Source organism: Blennius ocellaris (assembly GCF_963422515.1).
Source record: "Blennius ocellaris genome assembly, chromosome: 6".
NCBI lineage: Eukaryota > Metazoa > Chordata > Actinopteri > Blenniiformes > Blenniidae > Blennius > Blennius ocellaris.
Window position 1 is genome coordinate 27,372,043 of NC_137655.1, and position 22,273 is coordinate 27,394,315.

At 46.8% G+C, this 22,273-nt stretch overlaps 1 protein-coding gene across 1 annotated transcript; it reads right to left on the reverse strand.

Moving 5' to 3' along the window:
- Positions 1-441: 441 nt before the first annotated feature.
- cnga4 (cyclic nucleotide gated channel subunit alpha 4) lies at positions 442-18,669 on the reverse strand (the record flags this gene model as incomplete). The annotated part of the gene is made up of 7 exons (XM_080498587.1): positions 442-1,208; positions 12,790-12,955; positions 15,109-15,354; positions 16,570-17,153; positions 17,990-18,096; positions 18,217-18,318; positions 18,518-18,669. The coding sequence occupies 7 exons, from the start codon at positions 18,667-18,669 to the stop codon at positions 442-444; spliced, it is 2,124 nt and encodes a 707-aa protein (XP_080354713.1).
- Between the last annotated feature and the right edge of the window lie 3,604 nt (positions 18,670-22,273).

Consider the following 22,273-nt stretch of genomic DNA (forward strand, 5'->3'; position numbering starts at 1 on the left):
CTCTGCTATGCTTACACCAGTTTAGCCTTGCATATATTAGCATTTAGTTTAATATTATTTATATAAATTGATTCTGCAATATTGATTACTTCAACTTGTATTATATTCATTCTGTGTCGAGCTATGTTACAAGAATTTCCTACAAGAATTAATAGAGTATTTCTTATTGTAAATAAAATGCAATAAATTCAATAATCCCTGGTCACAGTTTGCTGGAATTTATATATAATTTCTGAATTCATTTATAATTGTTTCCGTGCGTTTTGTAAGTAACGGGACAAAAGCTTGTAAAGTTCCTTCACAAGTTTATACTTGAAACGTGAGTAATACAATGCTGCTATCTGCAGGCAAAAACATGAATAACTCTATATAACTCTATGTATCTCTCTCTCTCTCTCTCTCTCTCTCTCTTTATATATATATATATATCTTTAAATTTGTTTAGTCACCATTTTTTGGTGACTTTTTTCCCTCCTTTTTCAACTTTTCTCTACCGTCCTCTGATTGTTTCTCCTTTTTCTCATCTTCAGGATGAATCTCAGCACCATCTCCTTTCCCTGGTCTCTCACCTCCATTCTCTCCTTCCTCTACTTTTATATTTTCCTTCTTCAGGCCTGGATTATCTTCCTCAATTGTCTTTTCGACATCCTCCTTTGTGCTTTTTGCGCTCTCGCCATCTCCCTCTTTGGCCACATCATGTCCATCATCTCCCAGTCCTTCTTTATCCATCTTCTCACTAACACATTCGTCTCCCTCTTCCTCTCCCTCGGCCTCCTCCCGCTCCCACTCTACCTCTCCGCCGACCCCTTCCCCTCTTCCTCGTGTCCTGTCCTCTTCCTGCCCGTCATCTGGCAGTGCCAACAGCGCTGCCACCTCCACCTCCAGCTGCTCCACCCTGGCCTGCATCTTCCGGTTGCTTGACTCTAGTTCCACCATGAGTCGAGCCAGTTTTGTCTGCAGGACCTCCAAGTTGTTCTCCAGCCTCCCTATCTTGGTGTCCACCTTCTCCACCGTGCCCTCCACCGCCTCCCCGTTCTCCTCCAACATGCCCATCTTGATGAGGATCTGTCTGCCCTTCTCCTCCAGGTGACGTTTGGCTGCAGGGAACTCGGACAGCACGTCTGTCAAGTCTTCTTTGGACAAGCTGAACAGGTCAGAGTAGCCGATGCTTCGGATGTTGGCCGTGCGACGATTGCCAGACTTGTTTCCTGCAGGAGAGCAAAGACTTTAGTTTGAACATGTGGTCAATGATTGCAAGCCAAAGGAGGAACACAGGCCACAGTGTAACACAAACTATTCGGGGATGATGTCATCATTTCACATTGTAACATGTCAGGTGTTCCAGGTAGAATCATTCAATTTGATGATGTTTCAATCAAAGGTTTATCAGACAAATCTGATCTTGCACTTTTGACTACATTTTTTCCTTTGTGTTTCTTCCCGTATATAGTGCAGGGGAGTGAAACACAGTTTCGTTCAGGGGCCACACACGTCCACGCAGGAGACAGGGTAAATTGTGCCATAATAGTGTTTACATTTAAACTTTAAAGTTTTTCTTTGCTGTAGTGCAGAGTTTACATGAAAAAATGTCTATAATGTATTTTCACTAAAGTTCAAACAATTATAACCAAAAATGACAACAATCTCACATAAAGCTAATTTTAACACAATGAATGTTTTCACAAACTTCTAGATTCTAGTTTGCGAGCCAAGAGTGAGCAATCTTTCATGGCAGTGTCACTAATATCTCTGCTTGGCTCTGTTATGTTAGACACTCTTAGGAAATTTCTTTCTTTTTTTTTTTTTTAAATCTGTTTTTCTTTGAACTGTTTTCCCATTTGCTTGGTGCTTTGGCTGATAGCCTCTTGCGGGCCCACGAGCCTGATGTTTGACACCCCTGATGTAAATGGAACATCACATTACTACCCTCTATCGGAGTTTAGTGTGCATGTCAGTTATGTAACATCACCACATGATGCTTCCTGCAAACAAATAAAAATGGTAGTGTTGGGGGCCGCTCAACCTCATGGAAGGGGGAGGGGAGACCACGTTTTGAGAACAAAGGACCACATGCCTACAACTGAAAAAGTCTGCCATTGGTCACGTGATCACCCCCTGGACCCCCCCTTCCAAGGTGCAATACTAGAGGCCAACGGCAGGGGGCGCACGAGAGCTCCCCCTCACCAGCTGGAAGGTCCAGGGCGGGCCCTCCGTCAGGATTGGTCCACATGACCCAGAGCCGACCGGTAACACGAAACCACAACAAGAGGTATAAAACACCCCCGCCGGGGTGATTTCTGCCTCTCCAATGTTGAAACCTGCGTAAAGACGGACGCATCCGTTTCGCACGGAGACGAAGTGCCACGTGTGCCCGCTGACCGGGCCGGAGTTCCACACCCGGCCGGACGAGCCGACAACCACCGTGGAACTACTTCTACTTTTCCCTTTTTCCTTTTTTTCTTCTTCACCGGAGTCCGAGTGTGCAGCTGCCAGCGCACCGTCCTCCCGCCTGCAGACCTGAAGCTGCTTCTTCTTCCCCCTCCTCAAAATAAGCGCTTGATCCTCCTGTGGACTTTTTCCTTGTCCACAGACCATTTGAGCTTGTTTTCCCTGGGACGCCAGAGAGAAAAACAATCTCCAGCCGGGAAATCAACGCACTTTCCCCGGCCGCCGGCAGCACGTTCACCCTCATCAAACTGAGTAAGGCTTAGAGTCTGGGCAGACAATGAGAATAACGTGACTGTAATATTGCTGTGTGTTTATTATTGTGTTGAAGTCAGGGACGCCGATCCCTGTTTCCACCAATCTGTGTCTGCGCGTTGGATTTACATCCACGCGAACCTCCTCTCTCTCTCTCTCTCTCGCTCGCTCTCTCCTTTTGCACAGATCATTTCTAGATGACTGTGCAGTCCAGAGACAGTGTGCAGAGCTGAACATATTCTGTCCACTGCCCTTCTCCCTCCCTCCTTTTCAGTTTTCCTCTCCTCCTCATAAACGATCGCGTAAAAGCAGCCGCGCGCTGCTGCACGCGCTTCTGTGACCGTGTGTAGTTCACTGTCCCTGGGATTTCTCAGCCACGAGCCCCCAGGCGCGCTCCGAGCAGGCTCACGAGCCGTGCACGAGCACAGTGACGTCACGCTGTCCAGAAAGAGTGCGACAAGCGCCTCTGGTGGCCGCGTTGGTGATTGCAATCTCTTGAAAGACCGCCACTCGGTGGACAAGTCGAGTCATTGCATTCTCCCTCCGTGCGCCGCCGCGCCCCTAGTGGTCGTTCCGGTTACTGCCTCGAACTAGACGCCTGCCGCCATCTAGTGTCCGTTCGAGGTCATTACACCCACACACACTGACCCTCCAACGCCTGCCGCCACCTGGTGGACGTTCGTGGTCATTACATCCCACTCAGGCTTCCACACATTCACTCACACACATACACACACACACACCCTTTTTCTTTGTACATAGTGTTTGCTGTTTAATAGATTAGATCTTCGTGTTTGATTGTTTATTACTTAATTGTGTTTTAATAAATGATTTATGAATTATTTTTGAATAAATACTTTTTGTTAATAAACGCATTTTAACTGAATTGATCGATTCTTGGTTATCATTGTGTATTTATTGTTGACAATTCACTGGTTTGTAACAGTCTGTGCTCGAATCTCACACCTTCCTTGTTATTTAATATTGTTATATTTACACAGAAATATTAACTTTACTTAAATAACCCTTTTTGACAAACGAGACTGAAATTTGGTATTAGCTATTTCCAGCTTAGCTGGTGGTGCCCCGATTTAATTATTATTTGATAAATAACCAATTTATGCAAATTAATAATTTTTATTAATAAATTATTTTTGATAATTTATTAACTTTTCAGTAATTACTCAATTACTCTAGGAGTTGCTGATGAGTAACTAACCGTTTACTTCATTAGTAATTCCAATTTTTCCTAAATTACTTTTAGTAATCTATTACTTTCAGTAATCCATTACTTTCAGTAATTATTTATGCTAACTACCAACCATAAATCCCAACATAATGGTGCCCCGTGTGAGGCTGTTTTAGAACCAGTATTGTCACAATATCTGCATAATTTATCCAGAATTGTCTGTTTAGTTTTACAACCGATAACTTTGTTTTTCTCAGAACTTAGTTTTTCGAAGAACACGTTACAGCACTGCTAAGCAAAGTCAATTGTGTTTGTGAAGTGGTAAAGCCTTCTTTTTCTTGCATTTTCATGCATTCTTTTATTTCTAGCATAGAGATAAATGTACACTAACCCGCTATTGCTCACCCAAGGTGCTAACTCCACCCTGTTAACTTGAGAGAGGTTACAGTTAGAGCAATTAGCAACCCACAGAGTTGTAAGCCACAGGTGTAACCATCACCTGTGCATTAACAACATTTTGGCACTTTTCAAAACACAGCTTTCGCGTGACTCCTACCATGAGTAGTCAGAGACACTGCGTGCTCGGAGCAGAGACTCCTCGGGAGCCACATGACCCAGCCCTGCAGACTGTGGTCGCTGGTCTCCTATTCCTCTCCACACAGGAGAGAAGAAACCTCAACAGCTACAGCTTAGAGACCTGTGAAGCAGAGATCAGGCAGCTGTCAAGCTATGTGAGGAACCCGGTTGGTCAGGTAGAGCTCACCATTCCGGACGTGTTAGGCCACATTGCACTGCTCTACCAGCGCAAGGCCGAGCTGCAAGCTCTCGAAGCTCAAGAGCAGCTCTCCCAGCTGCAACTTTACAGTTCGCAGCTGAGGATTAACCATGCCCAGCTGAAGCTGGAGAACTCCCGCCTGCGACAGGAGATCCAGGCCAGGGACGATCAGGCTCCTTATACGGAACCTATTGGGTTACAAACCCGAACTTCTGTGAAAGAAGTCAAAACAGACACATCATCTGATGATTCATCAGACGATGAGTCAGGTTATGGCTCTCAGCACAATGAGCCAAACCACAATGGGGTAAAACCTGGTGCAGCTCTCAGCAGAGACGCAGCACACCTCCGCAGTCTGGAAAATGTCCAGTCAGATGGACAAATGACCCCAGTTATGCGCATTCTTGAAGCTGTCCAGTCAGGTGGACAGCCTCCTCCAGGTCTCTACAATCCTGAGGTGGTCCAGTCAGGTGGACCGACCACCACAGGTGAGTGTAGACTTGGAGCTGTCCCGTCAGGGGGACAGACTGCATCAAGCTTCCCCGCAGCCATGGCGAGGGGGGGGCTTGACACACAGCCAGGGGGGCGTGGCATAAGACACCTGCCCAGTGTTGTGGGAGTTGACTGCATCCCACTGAACCGACACCCAGTCCCCCCAGCTTTTCACTTTAAGGACCGCAGGGTCCCGGTGTGCTATGACACACATCCATCGGTGATTAGCCGCACCTCAATGCGCTCTCACAGCTCTTTCACTCCTTTTCAGGAGAATGAAAGGAGTTATTCTGCAGCACCTCACCGTGCTGTCAGCTTTGGTCCTCCACTCACTGGAGACCCTCTTGGTCATCATGACCCTCACTCTCTCCACCGGAGAGAACCAGGGGGGTCCAGCTCAGATGACTCGGACCATTCCGGTCCCCCAAGGGAACGTGGTCTTCGGACCCGCCAGCTTGAGTCCCTTGCAGAGGACATAGAGCAGTTCAACCCAAACAACCGGGAGGTTAGTATAGAGGACTACCTCCGGGAGGTTGAACGCTGCCTCCTCGACCTGCCTCATCCTTCGTCACGTGAGAAGCTGAAGCTTCTCTGGAAGACGACGTCCAGGAGCGTCCATGTTTACATGGAATCCCTCCCACCTGCCGTCAGAGACCATTACTCATCCCTCTGTCATGCACTTAGGGAAGAGTATTCTCTGTACAATGATCCTGCCTCTGCAACCTTTGGTGCACTTGCCATTACTCAGAAGGAGGCGGAGCCTCCCAGAGAGTACTATAGGCGCCTTAGGGCCGCCTACTTCCAAGGCCGCAGTGCACCGGGGTTGGATGAAGACCAGACTTTAAAGTCGCTCTTCATGAACAACCTCCACAACAGTGTGCGGTTCGATGTCGCTCTGTTCTGCAGGACTACAAACCCCACCATGAAAGACCTCCGCAAACACGCGCAGATGGTGTGGGAGCTGCGTCACAGTTCAGGTGAAAACCATGATGGTGACGCAGGTGTCCTGAGAACGCAGGCGACTGGAAACACGAACCCGGCACCTGCAGATCACGAGGTCCCCTCCCCCACACTTGCTGTGGAAGGGGGACCCGTTAGGTGTCCACAACCTCGACCACGAGGTGGACAACGGCACAGAGGTAAGAGATCAGGCAGACCGAGACCTCACCACTCCCAGCGGAGAGGTAAGTCTCACAACCGAGGCCGAGGTCAGACCCAAAACCACTGGGACGCAGACGTCCCACAGTGGGTTAAATCCTGCCTCAAGGAGGTGATGCGGGACCTGGACCCGCCTGGTCAGAAGGGACCCGGCTCCCCTGAGGAACCGGACTCCCGGCCCCTGACCACATGACTAGGCCGGTCGCCTCTCCCCTCCGCACACAAAGTTTGCTTTGTCAGGAGGAGGAGGAGGAGATCCAGGAGGTCAAAGAGGCCCTCAGAACCAACAGAGGAGCCCCCTTTGACATTCTTGGGTGATCTTGTACGCAATGGCAACGCCAACTGCGTATACACTTCAGTGATGGCAGGGGGTGTAGACACCCTCGCCCTGCTTGATTCTGGGTCAGAAATCACCCTCATGTGTTCAGCCACCTTCACGCAGGTTGCTAGAACCATGCGTGCCCTAGGAAAGCCACTTCAGGTGGAAGAGTGTAGCATAAACATCAGAAGCTTCACTCAGGACTCTTCTCCCATCACTAAACGTGTCTGGGTCGACATAACTTTCCAGGACATGTCGGTGACACATCCCATCTATGTCACTGACCTGAACACAGAGGAACTGCTTATTGGTCAGGACCTCTTAAACCGACTGGCTGTGCTGATGGACTGCAACCAATGGCGCCTTTGGTCCCAAGTCCCCAGCCCGACTCCCCTTGGCCCTGAACCAGGCCACCAAGCTTTCAACAGCAGAGTCGATGCCATCCAGTCTAGAGGTCCCCTACCAATACTTGGGTCTCTCCCAAAGTTTGACCCCAGCCAATCCACTTCAAGGCTCCCTGATAGTCAGCATCCGCTGCAGGTGACGAGCCGAGACCCAGTTCAAGCACACCACTCTTTACTCTTGTCACTGAAGGACGTGAGTTCTTCTTTGTACATGAGTACTTCTTTGCACGCCCACCACACCGTGGGGGGTGCACACATGGATGGAACCTCGGTTCCGGAGGCACCTTTGGCGCGCTGGTCCGAGAGATCGGCCACCGACGCCGGCCTGCTTAAAGTTCCGAGCCACCGCTCACTTTCAGCACGGTCACTTCAGACCTTAACCAAGGTCTCTGGTTCATGTGCCTCCTCGACTCGCTGTCCAGATCCCGTGCCGGTGATCTGTGACACATCTCTTCTGGAGCTGAACAATCGTTCAGCCAACCCGCAGGTCCACAATCTGACACGCGGTCAGATTAAAGTGACCGCATTTCCACCGTTAGAGATGTCAACTGACAGTTCATTTCACAATCTTGAACTGATGGTGCCTCTCTCTGACAATCTGCAGTCGTCCCCCACCGGTGACGACACGCATGACACCGCTCTCCTCATTCCCACAATCAAAACCATCACCAGCGCTCACCACGTTAACCTTGACCAGGTTCTCCATGGAACAAAACCGAGCACTGAAGGTGACCTGGTTGTGCACGCTCCGATGACTCAACCAGAGAATACAGACACTTCAGGGAAACAGACCGCGTCTGTACCAGAAGAACCTTATTCAGGTTTCGAGTCAAAGACCGAGCCACACCCTGCTAAAGCTAGCGCTTTACACAGCAGAAACGAGGAGATGCAGTCATTGAGGTCTTCCGCGATTATCACACGATCTTCGCGCGGGTCTCGCACGAAAGGGGGGTCACAGACCCCCACCTGGCGTGCGTCCCCACTGACCTCGAGGCACCGCCATCTTGTGTACACCAGTACATACTCTTTCTAGCTGTATACGCGGTAAAGCGGTGCTGGACCACGAAGGTGGTCCCCGCTAACCAGTAGCAGCTAGTTTCTTCCTTTGGCAACCGCCAGTCCGCCTGGAACCGGTGCCACTTCGGCTACTTAGACCCACCATCGGTGTCTACCATCCTTCTCCACACCATGATGAGTAACATTGCTGCTCACGGCAACCCTCATCTATGTGGATGACTTCCTCGTGCGTCACTGCACCTGTGAGGAACATTTAGCCGAGACACGACATGTCCTTTATCAACTTTTGGTAGCGTGAACCAAACTTGCTCTCAGCATAGTGGGGTGCCGCACCAAAGTTGAATTCATTGGGCTCATAGGTGGCGCTGATGGGACTGAACCCCCAGCAGGGAGAGTTCACGCCAGTCAAAACCTCAGAGCCCCGACTAACGTGTCATAACTTGGAAGCCTCCATCTTGACACAGCCACTCCGGCTGCTGCCCTCCTTCTGAACCAAGCGTTCAGCCACTGGAGCTTCCCATCTTTGGTCGACTCAGACAGGCACACATGCCACATGCAGTGTCATGGCTGCCCTGTACGACATTTTGGTAATGAAGGCCAACCTCCATTCACCATACCACTCCTAGTCATTTTCCTCAGGTTGACAGAGTCAACCACAGCACCACACACATACTCCGGTATGGCAACAGCGGTGGTGCAGATGGAGACGTGAGCCTCCAACGGGTGTTGGTGACCAATCGGTCCACCATACACCACTCCACAGGTTCCACTCCCTCCAAAGAATAACTGGTAGAGAAATGACCTTACACTGCACCTTCTGGACCAGCCAGAAGAGGTCAGTGTTGTCACGGCCTGCACTGCAGAGCCACTCAATCAATTTACTCCCTCGGAGTAAGGTCAACTCCTCCCCTAGCGAGGGGGGAGAACATCCATTCCAGGAGCATAACAGATTTTAATCAGTAGGGTTTAGTTCCAGCATGCTCAATTCCCATCAGATGCATGTACTAACCCCTGCCACCATCAGAAATCTAACCCTGCCTCCTTAGACAACATGAGCAGTTACAAAGCTCGAGTTGAACCATTCAGGGAAATATAGTCACTGTAAACTCATATCCAGCTCTGTTAACACCACTTAGCATGCCTTAGACCAGTCAAGTATTGTTTAGGAGAAATAACCCCTGTGTATAGTCAGAAATCTCACACGAGATCGAAGGGAGATTAGCTCCTCCGTTAGCAGCTTCAGTACAGGTAGAACCACCTTACTTAGCTCCACTAACCCGGGTTGAGCAATTTCTCAAGACTAACACCACCACGGTTATACAACCTTCACAGATACATCTGACAGTCCCGGCAGTGCTATTTTAACCTCTGTGAAACCACAGAGCCAAGAGTTGTGATTTCTTCAAAACTTAGCCATTATTAACAGAAATAATGTGTACAGTTTTAAGCCTCTGTAGTGAAAGTTGGGTTTTGGAAGGGAACACACACGTGCACCTCCACACACCACACTTCACTCTCACTCCTCACCGGAGCAGGTGCACCAAAAGCCCCAGACGGCTGGTGGCTTTTGGACACTTGCTCACTGGTGCAACCACATCCACAGTTTACAGATCAGACTCTACTCCTTGTATCCGGTACCTCCGCTTTTGTAAACTTGTCCTCGAGCTGCCTACTAACCCATTTCCCTCCTGTTCTTCAACTTTCCTGCCCTTTCCTACCTCTTTCATTTTCACTGGTGATGCACTTGTAAGAAATGAAATGTATGAAGGCTTAGATAGTTAGAACAGGAATAGTAGGTCTGCCCAGACTAGCCTTACCCTGCCCAGACTAGCCTTGCCCTGCTCGGACAATAACCTCCTGTATGAACTGTTGGACAGAAAATGACCTTGTGTTCCACAGGACATTGGGACATTCACAGACTCATCGACGTTTCGGCCCAGGTTTGCTCCAAAGCCTGAGATCCGCATCCCACTCTTCGGACCAAAGGGGGAATGTTGGGGGCCGCTCAACCTCATGGAAGGGGGAGGGGAGACCACGTTTTGAGAACAAAGGACCACATGCCTACAACTGAAAAAGTCTGCCATTGGTCACGTGATCACCCCCTGGACCCCCCCTTCCAAGGTGCAATACTAGAGGCCAACGGCAGGGGGCGCACGAGAGCTCCCCCTCACCAGCTGGAATGTCCAGGGCGGGCCCTCCGTCAGGATTGGTCCACATGACCCAGAGCCGACCGGTAACACGAAACCACAACAAGAGGTATAAAACACCCCCGCCGGGGTGATTTCTGCCTCTCCAATGTTGAAACCTGCGTAAAGACGGACGCATCCGTTTCGCACGGAGACGAAGTGCCACGTGTGCCCGCTGACCGGGCTGGAGTTCCACACCCGGCCGGACGAGCCGACAACCACCGTGGAACTACTTCTACTTTTCCCTTTTTCCTTTTTTTCTTCTTCACCGGAGTCCGAGTGTGCAGCTGCCAGCGCACCGCCCTCCCGCCTGCAGACCTGAAGCTGCTTCTTCTTCCCCCCTCCTCAAAATAAGCGCTTGATCCTCCTGTGGACTTTTTCCTTGTCCACAGACCATTTGAGCTTGTTTTACCTGGGACGCCAGAGAGAAAAACAATCTCCAGCCGGGAAATCAACGCACTTTCCCCGGCCGCCGGCAGCACGTTCACCCTCGTCAAACTGAGTAAGGCTTAGAGTCTGGGCAGACAATGAGAATAACGTGACTGTAATATTGCTGTGTGTTTATTATTGTGTTGAAGTCAGGGACGCCGATCCCGTGTTTCCAATCAATCTGTGTCTGCGCGTTGGATTTACATCCACGCGAACCTCCTCTCTCTCTCTCTCTCTCTCTCGCTCGCTCTCTCCTTTTGCACAGATCATTTCTAGATGACTGTGCAGTCCAGAGACAGTGTGCAGAGCTGAACAGATTCTGTCCACTGCCCTTCTCCCTCCCTCCTTTTCAGTTTTCCTCTCCTCCTCATAAACGATCGCGTAAAAGCAGCCGCGCGCTGCTGCACCCGCTTCTGTGACCGTGTGTAGTTCACTGTCCCTGGGATTTCTCAGCCACGAGCCCCCAGGCGCGCTCCGAGCAGGCTCACGAGCCGTGCACGAGCACAGTGACGTCACGCTGTCCAGAAAGAGTGCGACAAGCGCCTCTGGTGGCCGCGTTGGTGATTGCAATCTCTTGAAAGACCGCCACTCGGTGGACACGTCGAGTCATTGCATTCTCCCTCCGTGCGCCGCCGCGCCCCTAGTGGTCGTTCCGGTTACTGCCTCGAACTAGACGCCTGCCGCCATCTAGTGTCCGTTCGAGGTCATTACACCCACACACACTGACCCTCCAACGCCTGCCGCCACCTGGTGGACGTTCGTGGTCATTACATCCCACTCAGGCTTCCACACATTCACTCACACACATACACACACACACACCCTTTTTCTTTGTACATAGTGTTTGCTGTTTAATAGATTAGATCTTCGTGTTTGATTGTTTATTACTTAATTGTGTTTTAATAAATGATTTATGAATTATTTTTGAATAAATACTTTTTGTTAATAAACGCATTTTAACTGAATTGATCGATTCTTGGTTATCATTGTGTATTTATTGTTGACAATTCACTGGTTTGTAACAGTCTGTGCTCGAATCTCACACCTTCCTTGTTATTTAATATTGTTATATTTACACAGAAATATTAACTTTACTTAAATAACCCTTTTTGACAAACGAGACTGAAATTTGGTATTAGCTATTTCCAGCTTAGCTGGCGGTGCCCCGATTTAATTATTATTTGATAAATAACCAATTTATGCAAATTAATAATTTTTATTAATAAATTATTTTTGATAATTTATTAACTTTTCAGTAATTACTCAATTACTCTAGGAGTTGCTGATGAGTAACTAACCGTTTACTTCATTAGTAATTCCAATTTTTCCTAAATTACTTTTAGTAATCTATTACTTTCAGTAATCCATTACTTTCAGTAATTATTTATGCTAACTACCAACCATAAATCCCAACAGTAGTAAAGCACAACAAAGCAAGTTTGATTAGTCCAGTGAACAAATGAGGCTTCACTACTCTGGGCTTCTGGGTAAAGCTGGATGTGAGAGCGTGTGCATCACGGAAGGCCGTAGGAGACTGATCCACCCCTGGATTCACTGGATTCACTGGATTCACTGCTCATGTAAACAGGTGAGTCACGTGTTTCAGAGTGAGGAGGAAGTGACTATTGGGAGAAACTCTTGATTCAGAGGCGACGATGGGAGTCGAACCACGACCACTGGCCTTGGAAGATAACCTGCTCTCAGACCACAGCTGCCTTCAATACTTGGAAAACTGTGAACCTGTCTTTTAGTGAGAATCTTCATTTTTGAATGATGACAAAAAGTTATAATTGTGTGCCTCTTGTCAACTCTTAAGCATCTTATTGAATGTTTGTTCTAAAAAAAAACATTCAGCTGTCAGTTACTCTTTTTTTCTTCTGGCATATATTCATTTCATCAGGATGTTCAGAAATCTGCAGTATGAATAAACCTTTCTTATTGCATCAGCTTCCTGGCTTCGCTGCAGCAACCAACACTGTTCAACAGTGGCTATATTCTTCTTGAGTTTGGAAGGACAACAACTGCAGCTGTTCACGACACTGAGTCAAAGTTTTGTCAGTTTAAATCTCTTCATCGCGGACAATAATTAGATGTGGCGAGAACATGTGTGAAGGACTCACCTTTGATGTTAAGAATACTAATTTCCCCAAAGAAATTCCCCTCACTCAGCACAGCAAACTCTGTCACCCCGTCATCTGCTACAACTGCCAGTCTTCCATCTTTGATGATGTACATTTCATGTCCCACGTCCCCTTTCCTGCACACGTACTCTCCTGGACTGAACACCTGCAAGACAAACAAGGAGTGGAAGCCACTCAAACACTGTATGTATTTATTCACTGCTTTGATAGTTTATGAAATGAGACAGGACTGCTCCATGTTATTTTGCTTGACCGTTCCCTTTGAAGGGTTTGTGTGATGGCAGGTTGTGCGAAGGTGATGGAAACCTGAGGATTTTCTCAGTTCGTTCTTTCTGTGATGTCTGTTCTTTTTTTTCATTGTACAAATTGAACATCTCCGCTCCAATACCTTTGAATCCACACCATGTGTCATCACTCAGTCTGCAGAAAGCCTGACCATGAGACGTGTTGGAGCAGTGGGATTAGCAGGATTTTACACTTCTGCTGTAAAATAAGGATGTGAAGTCAGGCCGTGGCCTGTTCTGACCACTTACCCTCTTTGCTAATTCATCTAGTATACTCATTGAGACTGTTCCACACTGTGGGAGAAAGGAACGTGTATTTAGCTGCTTGATTTTTACAGGGATGACAACCTCAAGCCAGTGTCGGATAGTTTTTCAGGTAAACCTGCTTCATGCCACAATCAGGTTTTAACCAGGACTTTAAGTGATGCAGCACAAGGTGTCAAACATAAGGCCCCTGACCAAACCAGCCGCCACAGGTCCTTCAAACCAACAAGCAAATTGCTAAGATTACCCCAAAAAAATGTATATAGATTTTTTTTTTTTTTATTCTTAAGACTAGCAGACACAACAAATCCTGAGCTGAGGTATTGTTGATGATGCATGAAAAGAACCTGATTGTGAGTAAAGTAGCTGCAAAGCCATGCTGTCAGGGGGAGTTTAGTAAAAACGTGCTCAATGCAGCAGCGAGGAGAAGTTTTGTGGACATTTCACTGTGATTTGCCCCAAAATGCACCATTAAAATTGGCTTTATGTTGCGATCGTAATTATTTTCAGCAGGAATTGTTTCATTTTGCAGAAATATCGACTTCCCCATCATGTACACTCTGCACCACATCAAAGAAACACTTTAAAGTTTAAATTTAAGGTTGTTATGGAACTATTTTGCCACTCAAGATGACATTTGTCTGGTTGTGGCCCCTGAAATAAAATGTGTTTGACAAAATTGACGTTCAAATTTCCAAACTACACAGAAAAACTATGAACATAAGACTGTTTATAAGATAACCCTGACTTCATCCAAGGAAGAAAAACGTGTGACGGAAACCCTGGTTCAGGACGAGTGAGTGAGGTGGCTGTCTGAGGTGGCTGTCATGTTGTTTCTCTGCATGTGTGGGTTTTCCCTGAATTATCTGGTTTCCTCCAACAGTCAAATAACAGACCTTAGAGACACTGATCATCATTAAGTATTAAGCGTCTCAAGGTAATTAGCAAGGAGTGGATATGGTGGAAACATTTCTGTGTCAGTTCAGGCGTTCTGAACAAGGTGACACGTTTGCAGGTTTTGTCAATAAGTTTAGTGGACACTGTCATTTATGGATTGAAATAAATGTGTTCTGACTGACTTGGACTATCTGGGTAACAGTGAAGCCCGTCCCTGACTTTAAGCTCTGACTTGGCTTCTATAATTCAAGTGTCACATCAACATCATTACCTGGTCAATCATCTCCGTCACTCAGCCCACCCCCCACACCGCCGCCATCCCAGTCCACAGCCTCACCACTTCCTGTCCAGATTATTGTAACTCTCTCCACTTCCTGTCTGAATTATTGTAACTGACTCCACTTCCTGTCTGAATTATTGTAACTGACTCCACTTCCTGTCTGAATTATTGTAACTGACTCCACTTCCTGTCTGGATTATTGTAACTTTCTCCACTTCCTGTCTGGATTATTATGCAGATAGGAATTATTATTGCCTGCATGTTTAACTCCCTCCTGTTCCCTCAGATCCTCCATTCAGCTGTCTGTCTCCTCCACCCACCTCTCCACCATGAGGAGCTTTCAGCCACTCATTCACTTCAAATCTCAACTCGACACATTTAGTTCAAAACTGCCTATTCCAAACGATGCCAATTACCCTGTGTCTTATGTTGTTTTTACAGTTGCTTTACTGCTTATAATGCACTGTTTTAGCCGATTGTATGGTGTTCTTGAGTGCACCTTGAAATTAAATGTATTATTATTGTTATTATTATTATTATTGTATTGAACAAAAGTGAGTCAGGCTCCCTGACCTGTGGCGTCAGTTTGAGGACCAGCTCCTCCAGCAGACTCTTCTCACAGCTCTGGAAGATGGTGACTTTGGACAGGATGGAAAGATGAACGCTGACAGCAATCTCTGTCCTCATGTGCACAGGCAGCTGCTGCAGGATTTCATTCTCCCGCATGATCTTCTTGTTAATGTGGAGATGCTGGTACCAGTTGTCGATTCGCTGTCGAAGTTCCTTGCTAATGTGGTGGCTACGCAGGTATGCCTTCACCTGAAAGAGGAAGGAAAGAGTGTCATTGGAAATAACACCAATCAGCAGAAACAGTGTGACTCCTGGTTACTGGTCTGCAGTGGTCAGAGTCCATCAAAAGTATTTGTTGTCCTAGAAAGGAGTCAGTAAACAGAATGCATTTGTCTGCTGCAAAGCCCCACCTCAGTGGGCGCCTGCCAGTGCTGACACCTTGCCATTGCTGAGAATCAGAACTGGACCACGGAGCGATGGGACGAGGGAGACTGGTCTGGTGAATCACGTTTTAATTAACAGCAAGTGGATGGAGAGCCTAAAGCACCAGGTTGCACTATGGGTAGAAAGCAAGCTGTCTGAGGCCGTGTGATGCTATGGGGGGGTTCTACTTGGACCTCCTGGGTCCTGCCCTCCATGTGGATGATGATTGCGCTCTAGCTCTTTGTTACAGGCCATGTACAACCTAGAATCCAAATTCCTCGGTGGCAGTGGGCTCTTTCACACCATAACACGAAGCAAACATGGCTCACTAATGTTGGCCTGGGCTTCAAATTCCCCAAATCTTGATCCAATGAATGACATATCTATAGGAAGTGTCAATTTTCCTATAGGGACACGTCAAACATTATCACTACGATTGAGGGCCGACAATTAAGATGACTCAATAAGAATGATCATTTTTACACATTTTTTAGGAGCTACTGTTTGTCTGGATCACTTTTACTCAGAATCCCAGTCTTTGTCTGGAAATCAGAATATTTTTCTAAATTCTGGATTCAGTAAATAAACAAATTAAAAATATATTTTTTCATCAACCAGCTTTTTGTCCACTGTGAAACACCAACTTTACAAGATAAAAAACCAAGCGACTAGACCCAGCCATTAATGTAATAATTGCCAATAACATGTGGAATGTGATCATTTTAGATGTAATAAAGCCAATAATAAGAGGAATTTTCCCAGTGATACCCTGAAGGCTGGTCAAGCAGAGCTAAAGGTTTCTCATATGGCCCCCGGGTGTTTTCATGCCCAGGTCTGTGAGAGACAAACAAGTTCCATCCATGTAAAAACCCCATCTCACAACTTGTAGGACTTAAAGGATCCTCTGCCTTCAGAGGGCCGGGGCTGTTCTGGCAGCAAAGGCAGAGCAACACACTATTAGTCATAATGTTATGGTGATTGCTATGTCTCAGTTCTTTTATTCCATTATGTTTCTTTCATCCTGACAGTCAGACAACTTACCAGCTCATGATTGGGGAAGAAGACATTATCGCGGTCCCTGAGGCTTGTGATGACGTTGCCAACATTGCCAACAATCGATGCAAACACCAGCACAGCAATGAGCAGGTCAGCAATCATAAACAGATACTCCTCCTCCCTGTGTGGCAGAGGCGTGTCTCCGACTGTGGTGAAAATCTGGGCGGAGAACCAGAAGCAGTAAAAGTACTGCCGCCGCATGGAGGCAAACTGTGGGTTGGTGGTGTTGGGGTAAACCCAGGCATCGCTCCCGAAGCCAATGTAGTTGGACAGTGCGAAGTAGAGACAGGCATTCCAGTGGATCAGCACGAAGATGTAGATCATCAGCTTGGAGATGCGGAAGGTGTTGGGGTAGGACGTTCTCGTCTCCATGCGATCCAGCGCCTCGCTGAGTCGCGGCGTGCGCAGCAGACGGTTGATCCTCACCAGGGGAGTTTGAATGCCAAAGGCAAAATAGAGGAAGTCGGTGGGCAGCAAGGAGGCCAGGTCTCGTAGGAAATGTTTAGAGTGCAGGTAACGATTCTTCAAGCAACTCAGGTCTTTAATCAGGATCCCCTGATCCAAGTAACCTGAAAATGTTTGTAAAAGGATTTGAAATGTGACAAAGGACTTGACGAACCCTGTCACAGTCCACACCAACACAGTCCAACCCAGAAGTAATACATGTATCTAATTGGGAGTGTTAATACTGTATTCTTATTTTCTAATACCTCAAGTGGCAGTGGGTTGAACAAGTTGCAAAATAATTTCTCAGCTTGGAAAAGACCTTTGCAACTGAGACGAGGCATTATTTATAATAGATCAAGTCTAAAGATCACGAGCCTTGAGCACTCAGAACAACCAAAAGCTCATCTTCGTGTTTCAGGAAATACCCAAAGTTTTGATTATTTTGTATGTTTTCAAAACTTTTTTTTTCCATGGCAACATCATTGATGACTCAGCTCGGGCCTGAATATTATGTTCTGTCAGCTACTCTTAAGACATTTGTTTGTTGATGCTTTCTTTTAAATCAATGTTTTTTTTTCCAAATCTTTACAATTTGCTTGATTGTTTGACCTGATTGGAGCCTTTTGGTGGCCAGTGTTTGGCCCACAGGCCTGACGTTTGAATTTAACCACACAACAGACACTATGATGACAAAGTCAGGCCTAACAAATAAAATATTAGCATCTTCATATTATCATTAATCAAAACATAAAAAAGGTGATTGAGACTACAGTATTTGGGATATGTATTGTGATCTGTGACAAGCTCAATTATATATTGTTTGAAAATGTTCGAAGACAGATTTATGAGTGTCAAGTATATTTTTTCTTCATATTGCCCATTTCACGTGCATTATAAATTAATTAATTAATGAATTAAATTTTTTTTAATCTTAGTCATTCTCATAAAAGTGTTTCACCTGAGTGAAGCGTGATGATCATGTCTATGATGTACATGAGGTCAGACAGGTAGTCGAGCGTAAGCCACACAGGAAGGTAGCTCAGGGCGATGTCACTGAAGCAGGTCCTGCAAACACAAGGTCAGAAACTTTTCTGACCCAAAAGAAATATCTTTTGGGTCAGAAAAGCATCTCACTATTTCATAGTGAGATGCTGAAACACGATTTGAGACCCATCAAATGTTGACCTTAAAATGATGATGACCCAGTTGTAGATGATGGGTACCAGCATGACCTGCAGCCAAACATAATAAAAGTTGTCTGCAGGATCGAGCGCCCAGTGTGTCCAGCTGAGGAGGAGATCGGAGGAAGACGGTGAACTGGGACAGCTCAATCATGTTTGCAGAAAAAACACAAAACAAAAAGCTTTTTTTTTTTTTAAGTGCTTTGTTACTGTGGTTTTGATCAAACTTGACACATGCAAATCATATCAATTGCTTAATAAGTTGTCTGAGGAAAAAGGTTGAGGTGAATTTTGAATGTACTCACTTGAAGTTCAGCATCAGTCTGATGGAAGGGTTTTCTTTCCCTCCATCCTTGGCGCCCTCCTCCCCTGCATCATTGACCTTCTGCCCTCGATGCCACCTGAACAGCCTCTGCCACTGGTTTCTCTCAGCAGTAACAGCACCCGTTTTATCCATTCTGCATATTTCATATTTAAACTAATGCATTTTTGAAGCCGCCATGTCTTTCCGGCTGATTCTTCAGTCCTGAAAGGTGCGCAGTTCGCATTAGGCACCGGCGAGTGGTCCACCTGACAACACATGCAGCTGAGCTCTGCTTGGTGATGCTGGTCTCTATGGAAAGAAAACCATAACAGATGGCACAGGTGTCTTCTGGGAATTTCTCTCTCTTGAATTGGACATCTCAGAGGTCTCTACACCTGTGATGCCGTTAAACACCACAAGCAGTGATTAAAGTATGAACCACATCCCTACCTTTTACTATCAATGAACATACAAAGTGCTCCATAATATGAATGTAAAATACATAAACATCATCAAACAAAAATATGTAAAGGGGCAAAAAAAAAAAAAAAAAGCCAAAGCCACCGTGGAGCTCAGCTTACAGTATATACAAAATAGACTTCTTGATAGTAAACATGAACGAGCACTTCCAGACTTCATTCTAAAATGTATAGCACATTGTTTGGGAAAAACACCCAAACAAATCCCTCCTGGCCGACTGACAAATCAGACAAATGGATTTCACTTTTTTATCAATTCTCCACCACTTGAAGACTTTACACTGGTAATCACATTCGCCCACTCACACACCAATGGAGGCGGCTGCCATGCAAGGGGTTCAATCCAGCCAGAAATGTGGGGTTCTTGTTCAAGGACACTTTGGCATTTGGACAGGGGGAGATGGGGAATTGCACCTGGAAACTTCCATTGCTGTTCACATATGCCGCTTTGCACATACTGGTTGTTTTGTTGACTGGATTTATTGAAATGTGGCACTCCAGAGCTCCACGGTCTTCCCATGCTTTGCAGACGCTCCTCGAGGTAACAGGAGAGGCGGAGCTTCAGCAGGAGCCAGATGCTGTTGCTCAGAAGGAGAATATTTTCCAAGCTATGTCACAGAGAACAAGGCTCAGGGCTTTACTCGGACGGCCGCAGAGCTGCGGTCTTAACTTCTGCATTGGTCCTGAGAGGGCTGAGACTGGTATTGCATATATACAGTACCTGTTTCATTACTCGTCGTTCACAATGACACCTACATTTTAACTGTAATCTATGTGGTAAGATCGCGCAACACAGTTGGGTCTTGGTGTACTTTGCCGTACTCTACAAGCCTGGCCCACCCTGGCCTGGCCCACCCCGGCCCGGCCCACCCTAGTCCCGCCTGGCTCGTACTGCCATGGAACCGCGACTCAAGGAGCTGCAGCAGAGGGGCCATGGGCTGCTAACCCCTGAACTAGCATAGCAGAGCGGAGGCACAGATAAACCTTGACACGAATCAATGTGCTCACACCAGTGTTTCTGGATACCTTCTGAACCTAGATACTAGCTGCAAGCTCTGCAACGTCTCCATGGCAACAGACCCTGATGTCATGACCCTGATGACTCTCCCATACATACATACATACATACACACACACACACACACACGCACACACACATACATACATACATGCCAACATATATGCCTACATACATACATACCAATAAATAAATACACGCAGACAAACACGTAGCCTCCTTGGACAACTTAATTGGTTGCAGCACCCACCTGTGGCCTGGCATACGAACTACATTGTTTTCAGTGTTTATGCCATTTCCATGTAAACAACAGTAAACAGTTTTCAGAACAGTGCCATGTAAACATGAAACCTCTCTGAAAGGAAAACGATGTGTTTCATTGTGTACCCGGGGGCTTAATCTTGACACATTTATAATTTGAACTAATTAATGACACATCTAGGTCATTATTTAATTGTGTACTGTTTTAAAAAAAATTACACTTCGGCACATTTAGTCCTCCATAGTCAGGTATATTATATATATGGCAGGTATATTGCTGATGATGACGATATCGCGCAACTCTTCCACTGCCTTTTCCCCTCCTCAGGAAAGTGCGGCTCCTTCGCACGGGCCCGTTGTGTCGTCCACCCGGACAGCGCGTTCAGAAGTGGGTCAGCGCGTTCCGAGGCTTTTGATCGAGCCTCCTGACGCCTTCCTCCGTCCAGCGCGCGCAGCTGCGTCGCCGTGACTCACCGGAGCCGAGTGGGAGGAGCCAGAGTAAGATGGCTGCGGGAGAGGGGACAGTGCCCGACAAATCATCAAATGGGATGTTTATCTGTCGCTAACAGGATGCCCGGCCGCCCTGGTGAAGGAGTGGTTAGCGCCTCGGCTTCTCCGGGCCCTGCGTGGTGCGGCCCCGACCCGCTCACGGCTCTCACATCGCGGGACCTCTCCTCCGCGGCTAGTCGTTAGCAACAAGCCAGCTAGCGGGGAGCTGCTCGCGACCCGAGCACAAAACCAGCTCCTCAACAACCGGCGACTCCTGCAAATATCCCAGGTACGTAACTCCGGTGTGACCGCTGCCCCGAGCACGTTCGACCCCCCCCCGCTGGGATGTGGTGACATTTCTACCGGAGCTAACGGCCAGAGCAGCGCGAGCTCGCCTGCTCCATCCCCTCGCCAGTGAAATGCATTGATTGTTGTTTTTTTACTCCTCCGTCCCAGCCTGGCAAACACGGACTCCTAATGCAGGCTCACCTCTTCTAAATAAGCCTTCAGGCTCAGATGCTGTCGGGCTCCGGGTGGCTCACTGGCCAGGCTCCCAGCACGATGGCTCCTTAAGGCCAAACACTGCAGGGCTGGGGGTCTGAGCTCCGGCATGAGACCACCTGTGAACTGGGCTGACCTGCTGGAAATTACTGGACATGCTTGTTCCTAAAAACTCACATGCTCATCTCTAATCTCTCTCCCCAAACGCATTTAGAACCTTCGATAATCTGCCAGTAATCGCAATTTACTAAAAACAGTGGATAAGTGCTCTTGTCACAGATTTGAAGTGCTTGGTTTTGACATGCATGTCTGTTTAACCCAACAAAAGTGAAATCAGTCTATGAAATCTCCTAAATGTAAAATCTGAATAATCAAAATACTTTCTCTATTCTCCACATTGCTTCAAAGTCCACCTTTCAACCACATCCTACAGCCTCTGACAAACTACATTAACTGATTAATTGACAGTGTATATAATGTGTCATGGTCCGTAAAGTCCAGTTTGGAAGATGTTTAGTTTCCATCCATCTTCTTTTCTGCTTTAGTCCGACTCAGCGTCAAAGGACAGGGGAACTCGGGGTACAAACAGACTGGTTGATAGTCCATCACTCAGTAATATATCTCAGAAGGCCAGAATGTAAGACTTAAAAAAATCCCCTGGACATTAGAATACATTAGTGTTGTAGTACTTGAGACTGTTCTTGGTCTGGAGACTGTCCCTTACATAAAACTGTTGTGTTTGCTTTATAATAGCATTACATCTACTTTCATGAGATTTTGTTTATATTAGAAGGTAAAGCTTTTTTTCTAGATATAAAAAGACGTACAAACAATTCCGTAGGTGACAATGTCGGTGTGCTCACAGAACAGTGCTGTTTCACTTGTTCCTAATTTATTTATTTATTTATTCCCCACCAAAAGCATATAGTTATAAATATATTACAGGCGTGGTTTGTTGACTTTGTTGCTTTTGGTAATTTTCCTTTGCTTTCTGTGTTTCTGACCTGTG